The sequence below is a fragment of the Primulina tabacum genome, chromosome 4 (assembly GCF_025594145.1).
Source record: "Primulina tabacum isolate GXHZ01 chromosome 4, ASM2559414v2, whole genome shotgun sequence".
In the NCBI taxonomy this organism is placed as follows: domain Eukaryota; kingdom Viridiplantae; phylum Streptophyta; class Magnoliopsida; order Lamiales; family Gesneriaceae; genus Primulina; species Primulina tabacum.
The window spans coordinates 4,989,455-5,006,093 of NC_134553.1; the positions used below are offsets into that span (position 1 = coordinate 4,989,455).

Genomic DNA, 16,639 nt, shown 5'->3' on the forward strand with positions numbered 1-16,639 from the left:
GGTAGTTTCCCTGAAACCATATTGAGAATAAATTGTACCATCTAAAACTGGACGATTTATTCCTCTCCGCTCTTCCATTTCTTATACTGCTTGAATAAAAAGACTGCCAACAAAGCACACAAGTTATAATTTCTCAAAGTAATATATATTTTTGCTAAAAATTATAATATAATCAATTTGTGCGCGCATAAAGTCAATTTGACAAACTTTCTGTAATATCGTATATCATTTCTTGATTTATTATATAGTAAAGATGCACATTAGATAAACTTTTTTAAAAAATAAATATCTATATTTTTCATTCTTCAATTTTATATACTTGATTTCTATTTTTATTTTTATTTTTAAAGTAAAACCAGGTAAGAATCGGGATAATAGCTGTACCACTAACTCTCAGAAGCAAGCTCCAAGTAAGAGGAGTAAGAGGCCAAACGTAGGGCGAAAACCTAGAGAGAACTGCTGCAATGGCTCAAGCAAACTCAAGAAAAGGGAAGCAAAAGACAGCAGGAACACAATAAAACAAAAGAATCTGGTCAAAATTCATACTACATTATCACCAAAATACAAAATGACTTTCAACTCAAGTACTCAACATTAGCTATTGCAATGTTGGCATCCAAAGTCAAAAATTTAACAAGCTGATTGCGCAAAAGAAAAACAAATGTTACAGCATATGTATCTAACATTTGCACAGAAAATGCAAAGTCTATATGGGAGGATAATTGTGGCCATACAAATATACAAGAAAAAACAAGTACAGTACACAAGAATCCACCACCACAAAGTAAAAGCTAGAGTCCAAAACCTTCAGATTTCTCGTTACATTCATTGGCTTCTTGTCAGGTGTGAAGGATCAAAATCATATGGATCACCCGTCTTGACAAAACGTCCCTTCACACGCATCCTAGAATCTGCCCTCGCTTTACGTGAGACATACCTTATCTTTTTATCAAACCTGCTAACAAGTTTTCAACGACATTATACTTAGTTCTCACACCATACTTACAGTTTCCAGCAATTTTTACATACCTGCGCGATTTCTTCTTCTCTTTATATCTCAAGACTGCACAATTCCGTGTAGCCGATGAGAACTGATTTTCAGCACAAGGGATATCAAATGGGTTGCCCCCTAGTGATGGGATTGATGACAACCCATATTCTTGGAGATCTCCAGTGCTACTCTCATTGGTAAAACCCGAAAAAGAAAGTATGACAGTAGATGGTGCTGGTGCTGCTCTGGGGAAGCAAATATTTGGGTCAGATTTGGAGCTTGTGATGAGATTAGAATAGAACTCGCATGCCTGCAGCATTGTTTTACTCTTTCTGTCTGAGCCCTAAAATATTTCGACAAATTAATAATAACTCGAAAATGTGTGTCAAAAAAGAAAACAATAGAAAGGGTCAACAGGGAGAAAGGTCATATGGAAAAATAAGAGATGACAAGGGCAAACCTTTGCAACAGGTATACTCTCTGCATCAAATTCAGTATCAAGGATGTTTCCAATTTCGAACAAGCTATCAATTCCTCCATTTTCAAAAAATGGTTGTGGTTCATCAAAAGATTCACCAAAAAGAATGCCAAAGTTATCCAAACTCAAGTCAATATCTGAGTTGTTGAAGTCTTCATGGAGAATATCATCATGCAACGATCCAAGATGTTTTATTCTCGATGAACTTGCCTACATCATCGGCTCAGTCCATTACATTCAAAGTCTGATATCATTCGAATATAAACTTAAGCTAAAAAATCTTAAATACATGAACTTAAACCCTGGATAATTCTTCACTTTCCGAACTCACACGTTATATTCGTCTGTGTAAATCGAGAGAAATGATTTTGGCAAACTTAATGCATAAAGACACACGTAAAATCAATTAATATTCCCCCCTTTCTCGAGGAGAGTACATCCTGTTGGACTCCCCTTCACTGTCAGACAACTCCAGGGGTCCCTCGAGCTAGCTGTCGCTTTGTGACGTGGGGTAGCTCTGAGACAAGGGTTGTTATTTTTAGAGCTGCAGAACATCTTATAGACTGGTATCTGATTTTTTTGCAAGCATTTTGAACTCATTAGCTATATTTTCTAAATGTCAACATTTCATTTCTCGCCACTGTGAGCAATATTATCAAGAATCAGTTGGTTCCTACGCAATTACCATAACTCAGACTCGTATATTTTTTCCAAACTTGGAAACATTAGGCAGCTGTTATCAATCAGAGTATTGTGCTGATTCAAACACTAGACACTTGAACAAAGTCAGTACCTAGCCAGCAATTATCATAAATGAAGAACAATTAGATTCAGTTTGTCGTCACACTATGCTATCCTTTTGTGCCTCTATCAAATTTTTACCCAAAAAAGGTTCTAAAAGACTGGCAGTTGCACCAAAACTGCCAGTATTTAAGCTGAAAATGGAGAAAGGATACATACCTTCTAGTCAGTTAAAATAGAACCAAGGATTAGTTGCGTACCTTCTCGGAATTCCTCTCCCATCGACCAACAAACAGCCAAAACAGCATGAATGCAGGGGAATTGGACCTATTATTTTATGCATTTTTAGACCGGAAGATCACTTTTTACAAAATAGAAGCGAAGATCTTAACACTACTGATCCGTATAAATAATCTAGTATCCAAGTGTTGAAGCAAAAGAAAAGAAAGACAAACAACACTTGAACATTGTCTTGCCTTACTGATAAATGAAGAAATCAGTATTGCCAAAATATCTATGGGGATAAAGATATTTTCCAATTGAAAAGGGAAAAGAATTAATGATTTAGATGTAATCTTTAATGAAATGAGTCGAATAAGGACCTTTTCCCCTACAATGCTGCTGATGAACTTGACATTAAGCCTCCAATTTTCATACATGGAATGTTGAACTTAAGAATAAAAAAGGAGATAAGATTTCGGAAAATCTCAGGTTACCTTCTCATTAAGAGGATCCGAATATCCACTTCCACAAAATTGGTCAATATCAGAAGCCATGGGATCCATAGCAGCCTCATCTGTATGATCTAACGGCAATGATGGACATGGAGAGAGGTTTTGATCTTCTTTTTCAAGACTCAACGAGCCTTCTTTGGGGTTGGAACATGAAAATTCGATGGAAAAGAAGGACCAAATCCTTGATAGCTCGGCTGCAGAAGGACATCCCGAGTAACAATTGATCGTCTGCCTTTTGTGCTCTGTACTAGATTCCGGGGTAGTATGGCTAGACCAATTGCAGTTTTGACAAAGTGAAATCATCTCCTCAATACACCTTACTACTGCAGGATGAAAATTGCATCGTTCACAAACAAGGGTCCTCGAATGGCGCCTAGAAAGTGTATTGGCGGAATGAACGGAACGATCACAGGATAAACACAAGAAGGCAGCATCAGACCTACAATAAACCATAGATCTTTGCACCCTGCAGAAATCACAAAATTGACCCATATTCTTCCAACTCAGTGACTCTCCACTCTGCAAGCTTGCTTAATGAGAACAATTAATAACCAAATGGACCAAACACCGTGCAAAACCAAAACTTGAGCATCTTCATCGTCTGCAGGAATAGGACAGCAATATCACAAGCCAACAAAATATCTCAATACAACAGCCCAATGGCAAAAAAAGTTAAATACTCGCAAGGCAACGATCAAAAGGGTATCTTGCAAATGAAAAGCTATAAACTTCCAATCCACGACGTAATTTACCACATCAAGAAACCATAAAATCGAGTGAATTTATTTTCTTGTAACTAACTTTGCAACAACTCACGAATTCGCAATTTTCAGATTTATTATAGTGAACAAAGTAATACCATAGAATTAAAAGGAAAAAACTTCATAGACAGCTGATCATGGTTATACGAGATAAACAAAACATACAATACTTTGACCCCGAAGACAAAACTATAACCAGAGAATCGAGAATTAATAGAGTCTGAGGGTGTTTCCTACAGCCAAGAATCTAGATAAATCCGAACCATGAACCCCGCAGACAGACTATACATCAATATACCCACGAGTGAACAATCGAGAATCACACACCGTTTTTTTGGAAACAAAGTGCAGCAGCAGAGCAGAAGGATTGTCTGTGTTATTTGGGATAAAGTGCGAAAAAGTGTACGTGATGTTGGATGCCGTATGTGATGTCCACGGGTAGATAGAAGGTTTAATGCTGAATAATAAGAGCACGAGGTCCTTTTCTTGCTCTTTTTTTTTATTCGGGAATGCCGAAAATATCTCGCCTTTTCTTGTTGCTGGCATCAGTTTTATCCTTTGATCTTATCGTCCCACGTACCCACTATATCCATTAGAATAGTGTCCGTTCCAGCTAATTTTTTTAATTGAAAGATGTTTCGTGCTATCGTTTCATATATTTATTTTTTGTGATATGAGTTAACTCGATCTTTAAAATAAAAAATAATATTTTTAACATAAAATTTAAACTTTTTTATAAATCGAATCGAGTTAGATATCTATTTAATAAAATTGATATGTGAGACGATCTCGCATGAACTTTATAATGTGAGTATGTTTACTAATAGTTCTAGTTATGTGTGTAATTTTAGATAATTATATTTATTAGATTATAGAATTGTGTAAGGTATTTAGAAAAATTATTATATTATTAAGGGGCCGGATAATTTATTATTTTAGAGTAGTTTATATAGGTTTTACTGAATGTATCCATAATTTTTCAGTTTTTTTTTTTTTAAATATTGAGAATGAATTATTGATTGTTGTGGCTAATAATAGTTATTTAAAAAATAAAGATAGAAAACAATAATTCATAATAAAAATATGAAAATAAATAGTATAGAAAATGTAGTTGGGAAGTTGATAAAATGACAGGTGAAATAATTGATTACCTATTTTATGTTTTCTTTTTACTGTTTAACTGGATATCACTGTAAAATCGAGCGTTTGACACTTTACTAAAAGTTATAACTGGTGGTAATGGCGTAACTCAAATCTTTTAAATCACATATCAGTTCAAATGTCATAATTCGATTGCTCTATCCGGTAAGAATAATTATCGTACCTAAAAAATATATCTCTCAATAAAAAATGTACTTCTTGTCATCAATAAGAATCGATCTCATGACATTGATTCTGATATCAATGGTAAGACCGAGAGTTTACCGCTTTATCAAAAACGATAGCCGATGGTAATTGTGCAACTCAAATTTTTTTAACTGCATAACAGCTCAAGCATCATGGTTCGATAGCTCTACCCAACAAAGACAATTATTTCATATCAACAATCACTTTTAGAAATTTATTTAAATATAATGAAGTGTGCTATTATATTATTTTCTTGTTTTATAATATGACAATTACATGACAACGACATCGATAAAATCATATAGATTAAAATTTTTTTTTTTCGTCATAGGCCATGCAGTAGAACTATTATTATTCTAGGATAGATTCAAAATAGTTTTCTAAGTTTGCATATTTTGTATTTTGATTATACAAATTAGGTTGTGTTTCATGTTTTGGTATTTTTTATGGAGTGCTGACAATTCAGCATTTCATAATGTCACATTAATGTTTTTTTTAATCAAATCAACATTCCAAAAAAATCAACCAAACGGTTAAAATTGGTTTGGTTCAAATTTTAGATAAATAATTTAAACCGATCCAAACCAATTACATTAATGCAACAAATCACTCAACTTTAATTGCTGCTTTTTTTTCCAAGTTACATTGTTGCATAAACTAATTCACTGTGAACTCGTATATCTATTGTATTTTATTAAAGTTGAAGACATGATAGTAAGCATCTAAAAAGGACATCAACTTTTACTTCCAAATTTACCCTTATATGATACTAATATTACACTTTTATTTTTTGTTTTTTTTAAATTTCAAAACACACTTTTATTTTTATTTTTCTAATTTCAACAATTCAAATATCAATTTAGTTTCTCCATAATTTGTCAAATTTTACTTTAGTCCATCGATAATGATAAAAAAGACTGTACACACATGCATCGCGTGTGCAGAGTAACTAATTAAAAATAATCATCAATACCACACAAAACTGAAATTCGTGATTTGATTATAAAAAATTAATGTATCGATAAAATACGGTTCAAAATTTTATTTGAGACCGAACTAGATCATAATTGAACATCTTACAAAATAAGCAAATTTAAATAATTATTTTGATTATTATCCATATTATTTATAATATACTAGCAATATATACCATATTCCCAATCATCCCAACAAACGGTTATGCACAGTATGTGTTTTTTATATAAGTTAATTAATAATTTTAAATTACACAAATTATGCATAATTTGTTTTGTAATAATTATGTATGTTCGACGAGTAATCGAAACGTGGTGTTTGATAGAGCTTCAGTATGATTGGGCCCGTCAGGTTAGTCTGTCTCGTCAAACAATTTAAGTGGGTTGAGTTGAAATTTCATCTACACATTTAAAGATGGACCTAAATGGGTCCAGTCTGTACGGGATGTGGTTGACCCGCGATGAACTTGGGTTGAAGAAAAAAGAAGAAGATATATATATATATATATATATATATATATATATATATATATATATATATATATATATATGTATTTTTGTAGTGAAATTTGTTAATTTTTTGTGCTATTACTTTGACTAACATGCAGAAGAATGAAATTAAAAATTAACAATTTTATTATGATTTTTCTAGAAATTGTTATTTATGAAATGATCAAATAATGGATTATTTAGATTTTCTTTTTTTTTGGATGGGTTCGGCTGCAGGTGGCCCACCTAACCCGCAATCTGCATAGGGTTAGGTTGGATTCAATATTTTTCAACTCACCGGACAACCGCCTCGCCAGATGACGGGTTGGATTCTCTGTACATTACTTGCTTTTGAGTTGCCTTTATGATTTTAAAAAATTCGATTTACATCGTTATCATCAATTATAACTTTTGACAGCGATAAATACTCGGTGCTATAAACAAGATACAAATTTATTAAATAGGCTTTTGCAATATGTTTTATTAAATAAAAAAGAAACATTTTTGTAATTTGAGAAGTAGTAAGTCTCTTGTGAGATGGATCGCGAATCTTTATCTGTGAGACGGGTCAACCCTACCGATATTCACAATAAAAAATAATACTCTTAGCATGAAAAATAATACTTTTTCATGGATGATCCAAATAGGAGATCCGTCTCACAAAAGTAGACCCGTGAAATCGTCTCGTACCTTTGAGAAGATAAGTACTTTTGATTTACCACGAAACTTAGTTATTTACTCTAAACTCATCAATTTTAATAATATGTATAGCAAAACATAGATTATCATTATTAAACCATTTTAGTGATCGGACAGAAAAAGAATCTTATTTTAATTTCTTAAAATGTACACGTGTCTAATGAAGATAAAATGAAAGAACAGCACGTGAAAAACGATCATTTGCCAACGAGGCGCCGTCCCCGTCCCGTGCCGCCCCCACCCTGCTCTAGGTCTCTGTACCTGGAGAGACTATTCCTCAATTTTAATAATTCTTCTTCTTTTTTTCCAAAATATCTGCGTTCCATTATTTTTCGGCGATCAATATTCTTGCCACCTGCAATCGATTCCAATTGTTGTCAGCATTCTTGTATCTTGGAGAAACAAAGGATTGGAGATCACAAAAGCCCTCTAATTGTTTTAAATTGTCATTCCAAGATTGGAACTTTAATAAAGAGTGGAAGCATTTCGAATAATGTCCCGTCTCTATTTTTTTCTTCCCAATTTTGCCTAAAGGTATATTTTTTGTCGACTCTTACGTATATGTATTAGGATTGAGTTGTCAGGTACCGAAAAGATTGGGTTTGTAGAATAACCATGGATTGAAATTCTTTGGGTGATATTATCTTTCGGGTTGGAATGGGTAATGCGCTTTAAATTCGATGCTGCTTACGATCTGGATTTATATTTCAATTGTTTTCAATGTGGTGAGTTTGATATTGACAGCCTGATGTTTCATGAGTTAGTTTTTATTGTAAGATAGCTGAGTGTGTTGCTTATTGTTAACTTTGTGATTTACCAGTAGCTATGCATTGTAATTTTATCAGATTTTTGCTTTTCTTGGATTCCTAGTTATGCGTTTTAGGATTCTGTCGAATGGATTTGGTTAACCAAATTCAGACTACAGGAGTAAATGTTTCCAAATTTTATAACTTTCATAAATTAGTAGGATAAACCCTTCCGATTGTGTAATCCATTTTCAAATAATTTAACTTTGGTTGAAACATTAACTATTTGAGTTTCCTCGTCCTTCGATTGTGGGTTGCTGTGTTTTGAATATTTACAAGGTCTTTTTGTTTGCCCCATCATAGTCTTTGGAACTTAGAACTGAAATACTTACTAGCATTTTTCTTTGTCAGTTTCAAAAACACGAGTTTCAAAGACACGAAGTTGAAGACTGTCTAATGTTGATGTTTTGCATTTATGATGATAAAATTGTATTGATAAATTATTTGAAAAATTTTCTTTGTTTTTCCTGTATTGGTAATCTTTGAGTGATTTCATCATTTTCCTGTACACCAGTTGATACGATTACTACTATATCTATTTTTATGGTGTTTGGTATTGAATAAAAACTTCAACTTTACTGACTCGAAGGCATCGAGTAATGATTTCTGGAAAAAGACCATGGTGCAGTGCCTAGATGGGATAAAGCATATACTTTTAGCTGTTGCAAATTGCTGTGATTCTGAGATATACAAACGACCTTGGGGCCTGGAAAATCCCGAAGCTCTAGCAAGGGAGACAGTATGTGCGTGACCTTATTGCGTGAAATTTTGAGTTTTTATGACAGCGAGATTGATGTTGCTCGACATTTTTCATGTTTTGTTTATTTGAAAGATTTCACCGTGTTCATCCTGGTAAACTGGTTGCCAGATTTTCAAAACTTTCTATTTGTCATTATTAAAGTCATTGGTCATCTGGTGCACTGGCTGATACTTAATAAAAATATATATGATTGCTTGCTAATCAGTGCACGTGGTATTATTAAGTTTCATGTTCTGATGCAGTCAGTGTTAACGAAGTAGAAGCGTTGTATGAACTATTTAAAAGGATAAGCAGTGCTGTGATCGATGATGGGCTCATCAACAAGGTAATGAATGCCATCATCATGATCACCATATAATATATTTTTTCCTATGCCTTTTTTTTTTGATTCATTTGTGGATCTTATTTGGTACACATGTCTCTCTTTTTTGGTTATTTACAGGAAGAGTTCCAGCTTGCATTATTTAAAACAAATAAAAAGCAGAGCCTGTTTGCTGACAGGGTTAGTTTCATTCATTGTATTGCCTAAAGGAATTATTTATTCATTATTAATGTCTCTGTGACTTTCTCATTTAAAATCATGGTAACGTCTAATACTTCTAGGTCTTCATTCCCACGAGGTTTTCTCCTCTATCCTCTTCCATATTTGGCATCTTTTTTATCGCCGCCTTCTAATCTTCTTTTATAGTATTCTCTTTAATCATAATTGTTTTGTTTTGTCACTATTATTGTTATTGAGATAAATTTCAATTTATGTTTTGTATGTTACTCGACTACCTTTGGTTTTCTGGAGTTCTTTGATACTGGTGTTATAGGATCTTTGTTATTAATCGTATTGATTGCTAGGTATTTGACTTATTTGATATCAAGCATAATGGGATGTTAGACTTCGAAGAATTTGCGCGTGCTCTTTCAGTGTTTCACCCAAATGCTCCTATTGAAGACAAGATCAATTGTGAGTGTCATAATTTTGAGAAATACGCATTTCTGGTCTTAATGGATTTTACGGTTGTATTTTCTCTCAGATTATCTATCAAACAATACTCATTCACACACTGGCAATGTTCAAAGATAATGGATATTAAATACTGAAATCTGTAACTCTTTCCAATCTTAAATAAAATCGTTGTCGCATTTTGTTTAGTTCATCTTGGGAAAAAAGACTTAAAATATCTGTATATCCATTAAAGTTAATTATTTTTAGCAGTGTATCACATGTTACCTTCTCTGTTTTGTTTTGAAACTTGTGTTCTGATGTTTTTTCAAATCGATGATGCATGCAGTTTCTTTCCAATTATATGATCTCAAGCAGCAAGGCTTTATTGAAAGACAGGAGGTAAATTTCTTTTTCTCGAGAAACAATGACAAATGTATGTTGGATATCTTTATCTGTATGTTTGGGTTGAAGGCTTTGGACCAAATAATTTAAAATTAATATACAAACTCACTCGTCTTGTTTAGATAATTTTGAAATATCCTTTACCTGTAATTTCAAACCTTTCCTTTTGATCATGATCGTGCATTTCAAACCTCAAAATCTATTTGTTAAATGAATTTTTTTAAAAACACCACCTAGGAGTTGGGTTCACTTGTCTTGAACCTTATGTTTATTTGGATTTAATGATTTGATTTGGGCAAAGAATTTGAAGTAGTGGATTTTAAATATCTCAATGAACTAAGGTTTTGATCCACTATTATGAATGAAAAAACAAAAATTGAGAGCTAAAGATTTTCAAATCCATTGCAAATCCTTTATCCAAATGTACTCGATATGTCATGGATTTGAAAATCATCCAGACATATCGAGTACATTTGGAATAAGGATTTGCAATCCAAATTCACCTAATTCTCTATTCCAAAGGCGCCCTTAATTTTTCTTTCCATCTGTTTACTGGCGATGCATGAAACGTGACTTCTTGCTATTTACTACTTGATATTTTATGATATATGACATATTTGAGGTCCTTTATAGTCTCTCATTAAAAAAAGTCCTCAAATTGTAACTTATCGACTTGTAAATTTAATGTGTCCTGGAAAGTTTATTTTAAATTGTTTCACAGCTATGTTGTGGATCATGATCATGTCATATGGCTATTTTAGGTAAAGCAAATGGTTGTGGCAACACTGGCCGAATCTGGAATGAACCTTTCGGATGATATAATAGAGAGTATTATCGACAAGGTGATGTCATAACCTCGTACAACTCAAGCATTTGGTTGTTTTACAGCTTAACACGAATTGTGAATTTAAAAGTTTTTAGATGGCTGGGAAAGATGTTTCAGAAACTTCACATGATAACGCTTGCAATCCGCTAGAAGCAATGTTGTAACCGTAGCGTTTGAGCAATTTCTGTCCATTAATCTTTAGTCATTATACGATCTCTTGGTTTCAGACTTTTGAGGAAGCTGATACCAAACATGACGGAAAAATTGACAGCGAAGAGTGGAGGAACCTTGTTATGAGGCATCCATCTCTGTTAAAGAATATGACCCTTCAGTATCTCAAGTAAGTTTCATTGTCAATAATTTTTATAAATTTTCTATTCGATTTAACGAATTCTGGCAGACAAACTAATCCTGTTCTTTTTTGATCAACAGAGACATTACAACCACATTCCCTAGCTTTGTATTTCATTCTCAAGTCGACGATTGTTAAGCGTCGGGTATGCAGACAAATTGGTCATTTTTGTGCTTCGTGGTCTGTAAAAGAAACCTCGGTGAAATCACCTGTCAAGAACATATTATTTCGTACCTTTGTTAAGCAAAAATCTTTCTTTTTTCTTTGTACAAAACCAGGCACCGGTAAACTCCTTGTTTCAAGCCTGAAGAAATTCTCTGTGATTGTTTTGGTTTGTTTTTAATTGGAAAGAAAGAACGGAAATTAAGGATTAATCATATCACATATATTTGTGTAGCAATAAATGTAGCAAAAGTGGGAAAGTGGATCTCATTATGTTAATTATCTACATTTCATCAATAATATTTTCCCTAGAAATATGAAATGAGAAAAAAAGAAAAAAGACAGTATTTTAAAGTTTGATCTAAAATCACATCGCAATTAATATAATAAATTTTAAAAATAAAAGCAGGCAATTATGGAAAGATCAGAATAATGAAATGAATGGAAGGGATTTAATTATTTACATATTTAAGCAAATACCGTTGGACGCTCCGATGGAATAAGGTATGAAAATAACTGTAGTATCAATATTTAAAGCAATTATTATATTCCAATCAACCGATATTATTTCAGTCTTGCGAAATTTGAATGCAGAGTCATATAAAATCTAATCATTTATAGAAAATCCCAAATTTATAAGGTATTTGGCAAACATCATGGAGTAACATAAGAATACTAATGAAGAAAATTTAAATGTGACAAACTTAGAAATCAAATAAAATTTGCCAAAATCATGGGAAAAAAACTGAAGATCAGGCCAGATAAAACATACTTAATTTGATTGATCTTTCGAATTTTTTTAATATTTAAGAGTAACTGCGGATTCTCTTCTATAACTTGTGCTTAATAACCAAGCAAATGAATATAAAAGTATCACTACCACACCTTTTTCAAAGTGATAAAAGCAAAATGCTTTCATATTTTCTTGCACTTTTCATTCTTTTTGTTGTCTTTCAACAATCAGTTTCAGCCACGAAAAAGGTACACATTGTATTGGTCATAACATATTTAGTTAAGTGTTTCCTGTTATGCAAATTAAATTGCTGAACAGTTTTTGTTTTTTTTGTTGATCTTGGTGCAGTCTTACATAGTCTACTTAGGAGGACATTCTCATGGTCCGGAAGTAACTACTGCTGATCTTCACAGAGTTGTAGATTCTCACCATGAATTACTTGGCTTAACCTTAGGAAGGTACGAATAACAAATTCACTGATTCGCTATATGGCTGAAACATTATGATACTTTTGTCTTGTAAAATTGTATGATCTTTTTCTTTTGATCCATAACTTTGTATGATCTTGATCACATTGTTTTTTGATGTTGTTGTTACTGAAAATTATAGTAAAGAGAAGGCGAGGGATGCGATATTTTACTCGTACAAGAGACATATAAATGGTTTCGCTGCCGTTCTTGAAGAGCATGAGGCAGCAAAGATTGCAGGTTTGAATCAGATTTTCACATATTTATTCCTATGGTTGGTTTCAATGCATATCTAACATCTTTATCGATTTGTGTACTAAAAATGCACGTTTTTCGTGGTAGAGCATCCGGATGTGGTGTCTGTTTTCTTGAATCAGGGTAGAAAATTGCACACGACACATTCATGGGATTTTCTCATGCTTGAGAAAAATGGTGTAATTCATCCTAGTTCAATATGGAAGAAGGCTCGATTCGGTGAAGATACCATCATAGGAAATCTGGACACTGGTAAGACATACTTTTCCTACATTCCTTTATCCCTTTGAATCAAATAATGCATTGTGCTTTGATCTGAAAATGAGCCTGTAGTCATGGTTTCTCATGGATTTACCAGGTGTTTGGCCAGAATCAAAGAGCTTTACTGAAAGAGGATTTGGACCCATTCCATCAAAGTGGAAAGGTACCTGTCAGATCAATGACAATGCAAGATCCCTCTGCAACAGGTGCCCTCCTTTTCCCCCATCTCTTGACAGTAACACACCGGCGTCTTTCCTCTGATTTGAGTTGGTTATGAGTATAGTTTGACAAAATTTCACCGGTTGTGATAAAATAATGCAGGAAACTAATTGGAGGAAGATACTTCAACAAAGGCTACACAGCCTTTGGAGGAAAACTTAACTCTTCTTTCAACAGTGCACGGGACTATGACGGCCATGGCACGCACACACTATCTACTGCTGCAGGAAACTTCGTCCCTAATGCAAGTGTATTTGGCGTAGGGAACGGAACAGCGAAAGGAGGCTCACCAAAAGCACGGGTGGCTGCATACAAAGTATGCTGGCCTCAAATCAATGGATCTGAATGTTTCGATGCGGATATCATGAAAGCCTTTGATATGGCAATCCAAGATAGTGTTGATGTTCTTTCCGTGTCTCTAGGAGGAGTTCCTGTTGATTATCTATATGATGGAATAGCAATCGCATCATTTCATGCCGTAATGAATGGAATAGTTGTGATAGCGTCTGCTGGAAACTCTGGACCATTTCCAGGATCTGTTTCTAATGTTGCACCATGGTTGATTACCGTAGGAGCGAGTACCATTGATCGTGAGTTCGAAGCTTATGCAGTGTTGCAAAATGGCATGCACCTTAAGGTTTGAAATATAACTGCCCCTACCACCCTCTTTCCCCATCACACCACAAACAAAATGAATAAAGCCCTTTTTCTCCTAGAATATCCCAAAGTTGTTTTCTTACCGGCATGAACCAACAGGGAACAAGTCTTTCTACAGCATTACCAGCTAACAGATTCTATCCACTTATTAGCGCTGCACAAGCTAAAGCTGCCAATTCGTCTGCCAGCGACGCGTAAGGACTTACTAAAAATGCTGTTCTTGAAGAGTTTAATTTAATTCTTGATATGAAAAAGTTAAAAAGTAAATTTCTGCAGCATATTGTGCAAACCAGGAACATTAGACTCAAACAAGGTAAAGGGTAAAATATTAGTCTGTCAGAGGGGGGAAACTGCTAGAGTGGATAAAGGCGAGCAGGCTCTTCGAGCTGGTGCCGTGGGAATGATTCTCTGTAACGACAAGGCAAGTGGAAATGAGATTATCGCGGATCCTCACGTTCTTCCAACGAGTCATATAAAATACACAGACGGTCTAGCAGTCTTCGCCTATGTCAATACTACCAAGTACGAGCTTGAGAAAGTCCCTCTTTTTTTCAAAAAATAAATAAATAAATAAATCTTATCGTGTTATTCATTCGTAACAATTTTTTTCCAGAAATGCGAAAGGGTTGATTACAGCTCCTAAGGCGCAGTTGAACACGAAACCTGCTCCATTTATGGCATCTTTCTCTTCAAGGGGACCAAATACTATTACTGCCGAAATACTCAAGGTTTGCAAAATCTTAAAAACTATGGGCCATCTGTTTTTAAAATGCTTTTGTAATGAAGTTCTATGATTCTGCCCTCCAGCCTGATATTACAGCACCAGGAGTAAACATCATTGCTGCTTATAGTGAAGGAGTAAGCCCCACACATGAAGATTTCGATGACCGGAGAACTCCTTTCATTTCTGAATCCGGAACCTCAATGTCATGTCCGCACGTTGCTGGGATAGTTGGGCTAATGAAGACCCTCCATCCGAATTGGAGCCCTGCAGCAATACGATCAGCAATTATGACAACTGGTAACAACTCGAAAATCTTTTCTTGATGATCTTTACTCCTATAATCTTCTCTTCCTCTAACCAAATGTGTTGATAATCTTTGTGACAGCAAGAACAAGAGATAACACAGTGAATCCTATGCTCGACGCTGACTATAAGAAGGCCACTCCGTTCGCTTACGGATCCGGACATATCAGACCGAATCGAGCCATGGATCCTGGATTGGTCTATGACTTGAACGTGAATGATTATTTGGATTTCTTATGTGGTATTGGCTATAACAAGACGATTATTCATCGGTTTTCAGGAACATTTCATGCTTGTCCGAAGAAGTACAATCTCCTAGACTTTAACTACCCCTCCATCAGTGTTCAAAATCTACCTGGATCAGTCACGGTATGGAGAAAGCTGAAGAACGTGGGCAAACCGGGGACATATGCAGCTCGTGTGCATCAGCCACCGGGCTTTTCAGTTTCTGTGGAACCAAAGGTTCTGAAGTTTGAGAAAATTGGAGAAGAGAAGAGATTTAAGTTAAATATAAAAGCAAAAAAAACCACAAAGGGATACAAGTACGGGCGGTTGACATGGACTGATGGCTTCCATTATGTTCGAAGTCCGATTGTAGCTTCAGCTGCTAATCAGTGAACATGTGCCATTCAAGAAAATGGCCTTTCTCTTATATTTACTCTTACTTGATTCAATCAGTTTCTTGGTATTTGGCAGTTGGGAGGTAATATAGCTAATTGGCTATGGATACTAAGTGACTGTTACAATAAACCTACTCAAAAACTCGCACATCAATTTTGTGACACAAATTACTTTTTATATCAAAAATATTACTTTTATTATAAATATAAGCATGACTGACCCGTCTCGTAATGCGTAAATCTAGCATCATTCTTCAGTTTCACTTCTTCCTGCTTTTATTAACCTTGGAAAAAATATATTGCAATAACTGATATTCAAGAAATCAAGGAAACAAAATTCTACTTTAAAATGGTTAAAAGAGTTTCCAACAATCTCAGATGATTTTAATATCACATTCATACGAATCAAACGATATCTGACAATAAAACTTTTTAATATTAAAAAATATTACATATATCTCAAATTAATATTTCTTCCCGAGCAGAAATTATTAATATTGTAGAAAAATATTTTAATTAATGACCTCTACTCTCGATGTCATATCTCTTTTCCCTTTGGTTACTTAATTTTACAAGTCAAAATGTTAAATATCTCAAATTTATGGCAAAAAATTCATATGTAACTTTTAAAGATTTTTAGCATTTGGAATTAATATAAAACCATAACTTAAAAACAATTTTATCACACTTTTTGTGTTTTCTTTAATAAAAAAAACTGTAGTTTCGCTTCAAATTAAATGAACACGCATGTACTCTTCTTGTTTTAAGTGTGACAAAACCGATTCTTTATTTTGACAAAAAAAAAAATCTTATATACTAAAAATCTCGTGGGATTTTTGAGGTTTTCTGTAGCTGAATAAAGAGATTTGGATCAAGAATCAGAAACATTAAGTAATATTTATTGATTTTTTTACTGGAAAGTAGTTGCTTGATGATTGGCT

The 16,639-nt window shown here is 34.0% G+C and overlaps 3 protein-coding genes across 8 annotated transcripts; 2 read left to right on the forward strand and 1 right to left on the reverse strand.

The window, feature by feature from the left end:
* Positions 1–530: 530 nt before the first annotated feature.
* Positions 531–4,199, reverse strand: LOC142542691 (zinc finger protein CONSTANS-LIKE 10-like). Of its 4 annotated transcripts, none has more exons than XM_075649464.1 (5): positions 4,033–4,199; positions 2,927–3,545; positions 1,452–1,679; positions 1,030–1,334; positions 531–955 (listed from the first exon to the last, which is right to left on the reverse strand). In XM_075649464.1, the coding sequence occupies exons 2-5, from the start codon at positions 3,434–3,436 to the stop codon at positions 826–828; spliced, it is 1,173 nt and encodes a 390-aa protein (XP_075505579.1). In that variant the 5' UTR covers positions 3,437–3,545; positions 4,033–4,199; the 3' UTR covers positions 531–825. The 4 variants fall into 4 exon arrangements, with proteins under 4 accessions (XP_075505579.1, XP_075505577.1, XP_075505578.1 ...); XM_075649462.1 differs by having other exon boundaries at positions 3,943–4,199; XM_075649463.1 differs by having other exon boundaries at positions 3,896–4,199.
* A 4,420-nt stretch (positions 4,200–8,619) lies between these two features.
* On the forward strand, positions 8,620–11,724 carry LOC142542694 (calcineurin B-like protein 2). Its single transcript, XM_075649468.1, has 8 exons — positions 8,620–8,763; positions 9,023–9,105; positions 9,223–9,282; positions 9,627–9,735; positions 10,064–10,116; positions 10,881–10,961; positions 11,173–11,285; positions 11,378–11,724. Exons 1-8 carry the CDS (start codon positions 8,640–8,642, stop codon positions 11,433–11,435), a joined length of 681 nt encoding a protein of 226 aa, XP_075505583.1. The 5' UTR covers positions 8,620–8,639; the 3' UTR covers positions 11,436–11,724.
* Positions 11,725–12,311: 587 nt separating this feature from the next.
* Positions 12,312–15,839, forward strand: LOC142542695 (subtilisin-like protease SBT5.4). Of its 3 annotated transcripts, none has more exons than XM_075649470.1 (11): positions 12,312–12,440; positions 12,541–12,650; positions 12,802–12,899; positions 13,037–13,166; positions 13,273–13,381; positions 13,497–14,031; positions 14,151–14,245; positions 14,328–14,573; positions 14,665–14,779; positions 14,859–15,072; positions 15,161–15,839. In XM_075649470.1, the coding sequence occupies exons 3-11, from the start codon at positions 12,852–12,854 to the stop codon at positions 15,694–15,696; spliced, it is 2,028 nt and encodes a 675-aa protein (XP_075505585.1). In that variant the 5' UTR covers positions 12,312–12,440; positions 12,541–12,650; positions 12,802–12,851; the 3' UTR covers positions 15,697–15,839. The 3 variants fall into 3 exon arrangements, with proteins under 3 accessions (XP_075505585.1, XP_075505584.1, XP_075505586.1); XM_075649469.1 differs by having other exon boundaries at positions 12,318–12,440; positions 13,002–13,166; XM_075649471.1 differs by lacking the exon at positions 12,312–12,440 and having other exon boundaries at positions 12,474–12,650.
* Positions 15,840–16,639: the final 800 nt, after the last annotated feature.

Coding starts and splice junctions, on each gene's coding strand:
- LOC142542691 (XM_075649464.1), bottom strand. CDS start 3,436: ATGGGTCAATTTTGTGATTTCTGCAGGGTGCAAAGATCTATGGTTTAT. Junction 1,680..2,926: donor CGGATCCTCTTAATGAGAAG/GTAACCTGAGAT, acceptor CCGATGATGTAG/GCAAGTTCATCGAGAATAAA. Junction 1,335..1,451: donor AGAGTATACCTGTTGCAAAG/GTTTGCCCTTGT, acceptor GAAATATTTTAG/GGCTCAGACAGAAAGAGTAA.
- LOC142542694 (XM_075649468.1), top strand. CDS start 8,640: ATGGTGCAGTGCCTAGATGGGATAAAGCATATACTTTTAGCTGTTGCA. Junction 10,117..10,880: donor GCTTTATTGAAAGACAGGAG/GTAAATTTCTTT, acceptor TGGCTATTTTAG/GTAAAGCAAATGGTTGTGGC. Junction 10,962..11,172: donor TAGAGAGTATTATCGACAAG/GTGATGTCATAA, acceptor TCTTGGTTTCAG/ACTTTTGAGGAAGCTGATAC.
- LOC142542695 (XM_075649469.1), top strand. CDS start 12,318: ATGAATATAAAAGTATCACTACCACACCTTTTTCAAAGTGATAAAAGC. Junction 12,900..13,001: donor TGAGGCAGCAAAGATTGCAG/GTTTGAATCAGA, acceptor TTTTCGTGGTAG/AGCATCCGGATGTGGTGTCT. Junction 14,574..14,664: donor GCCTATGTCAATACTACCAA/GTACGAGCTTGA, acceptor ATTTTTTTCCAG/AAATGCGAAAGGGTTGATTA.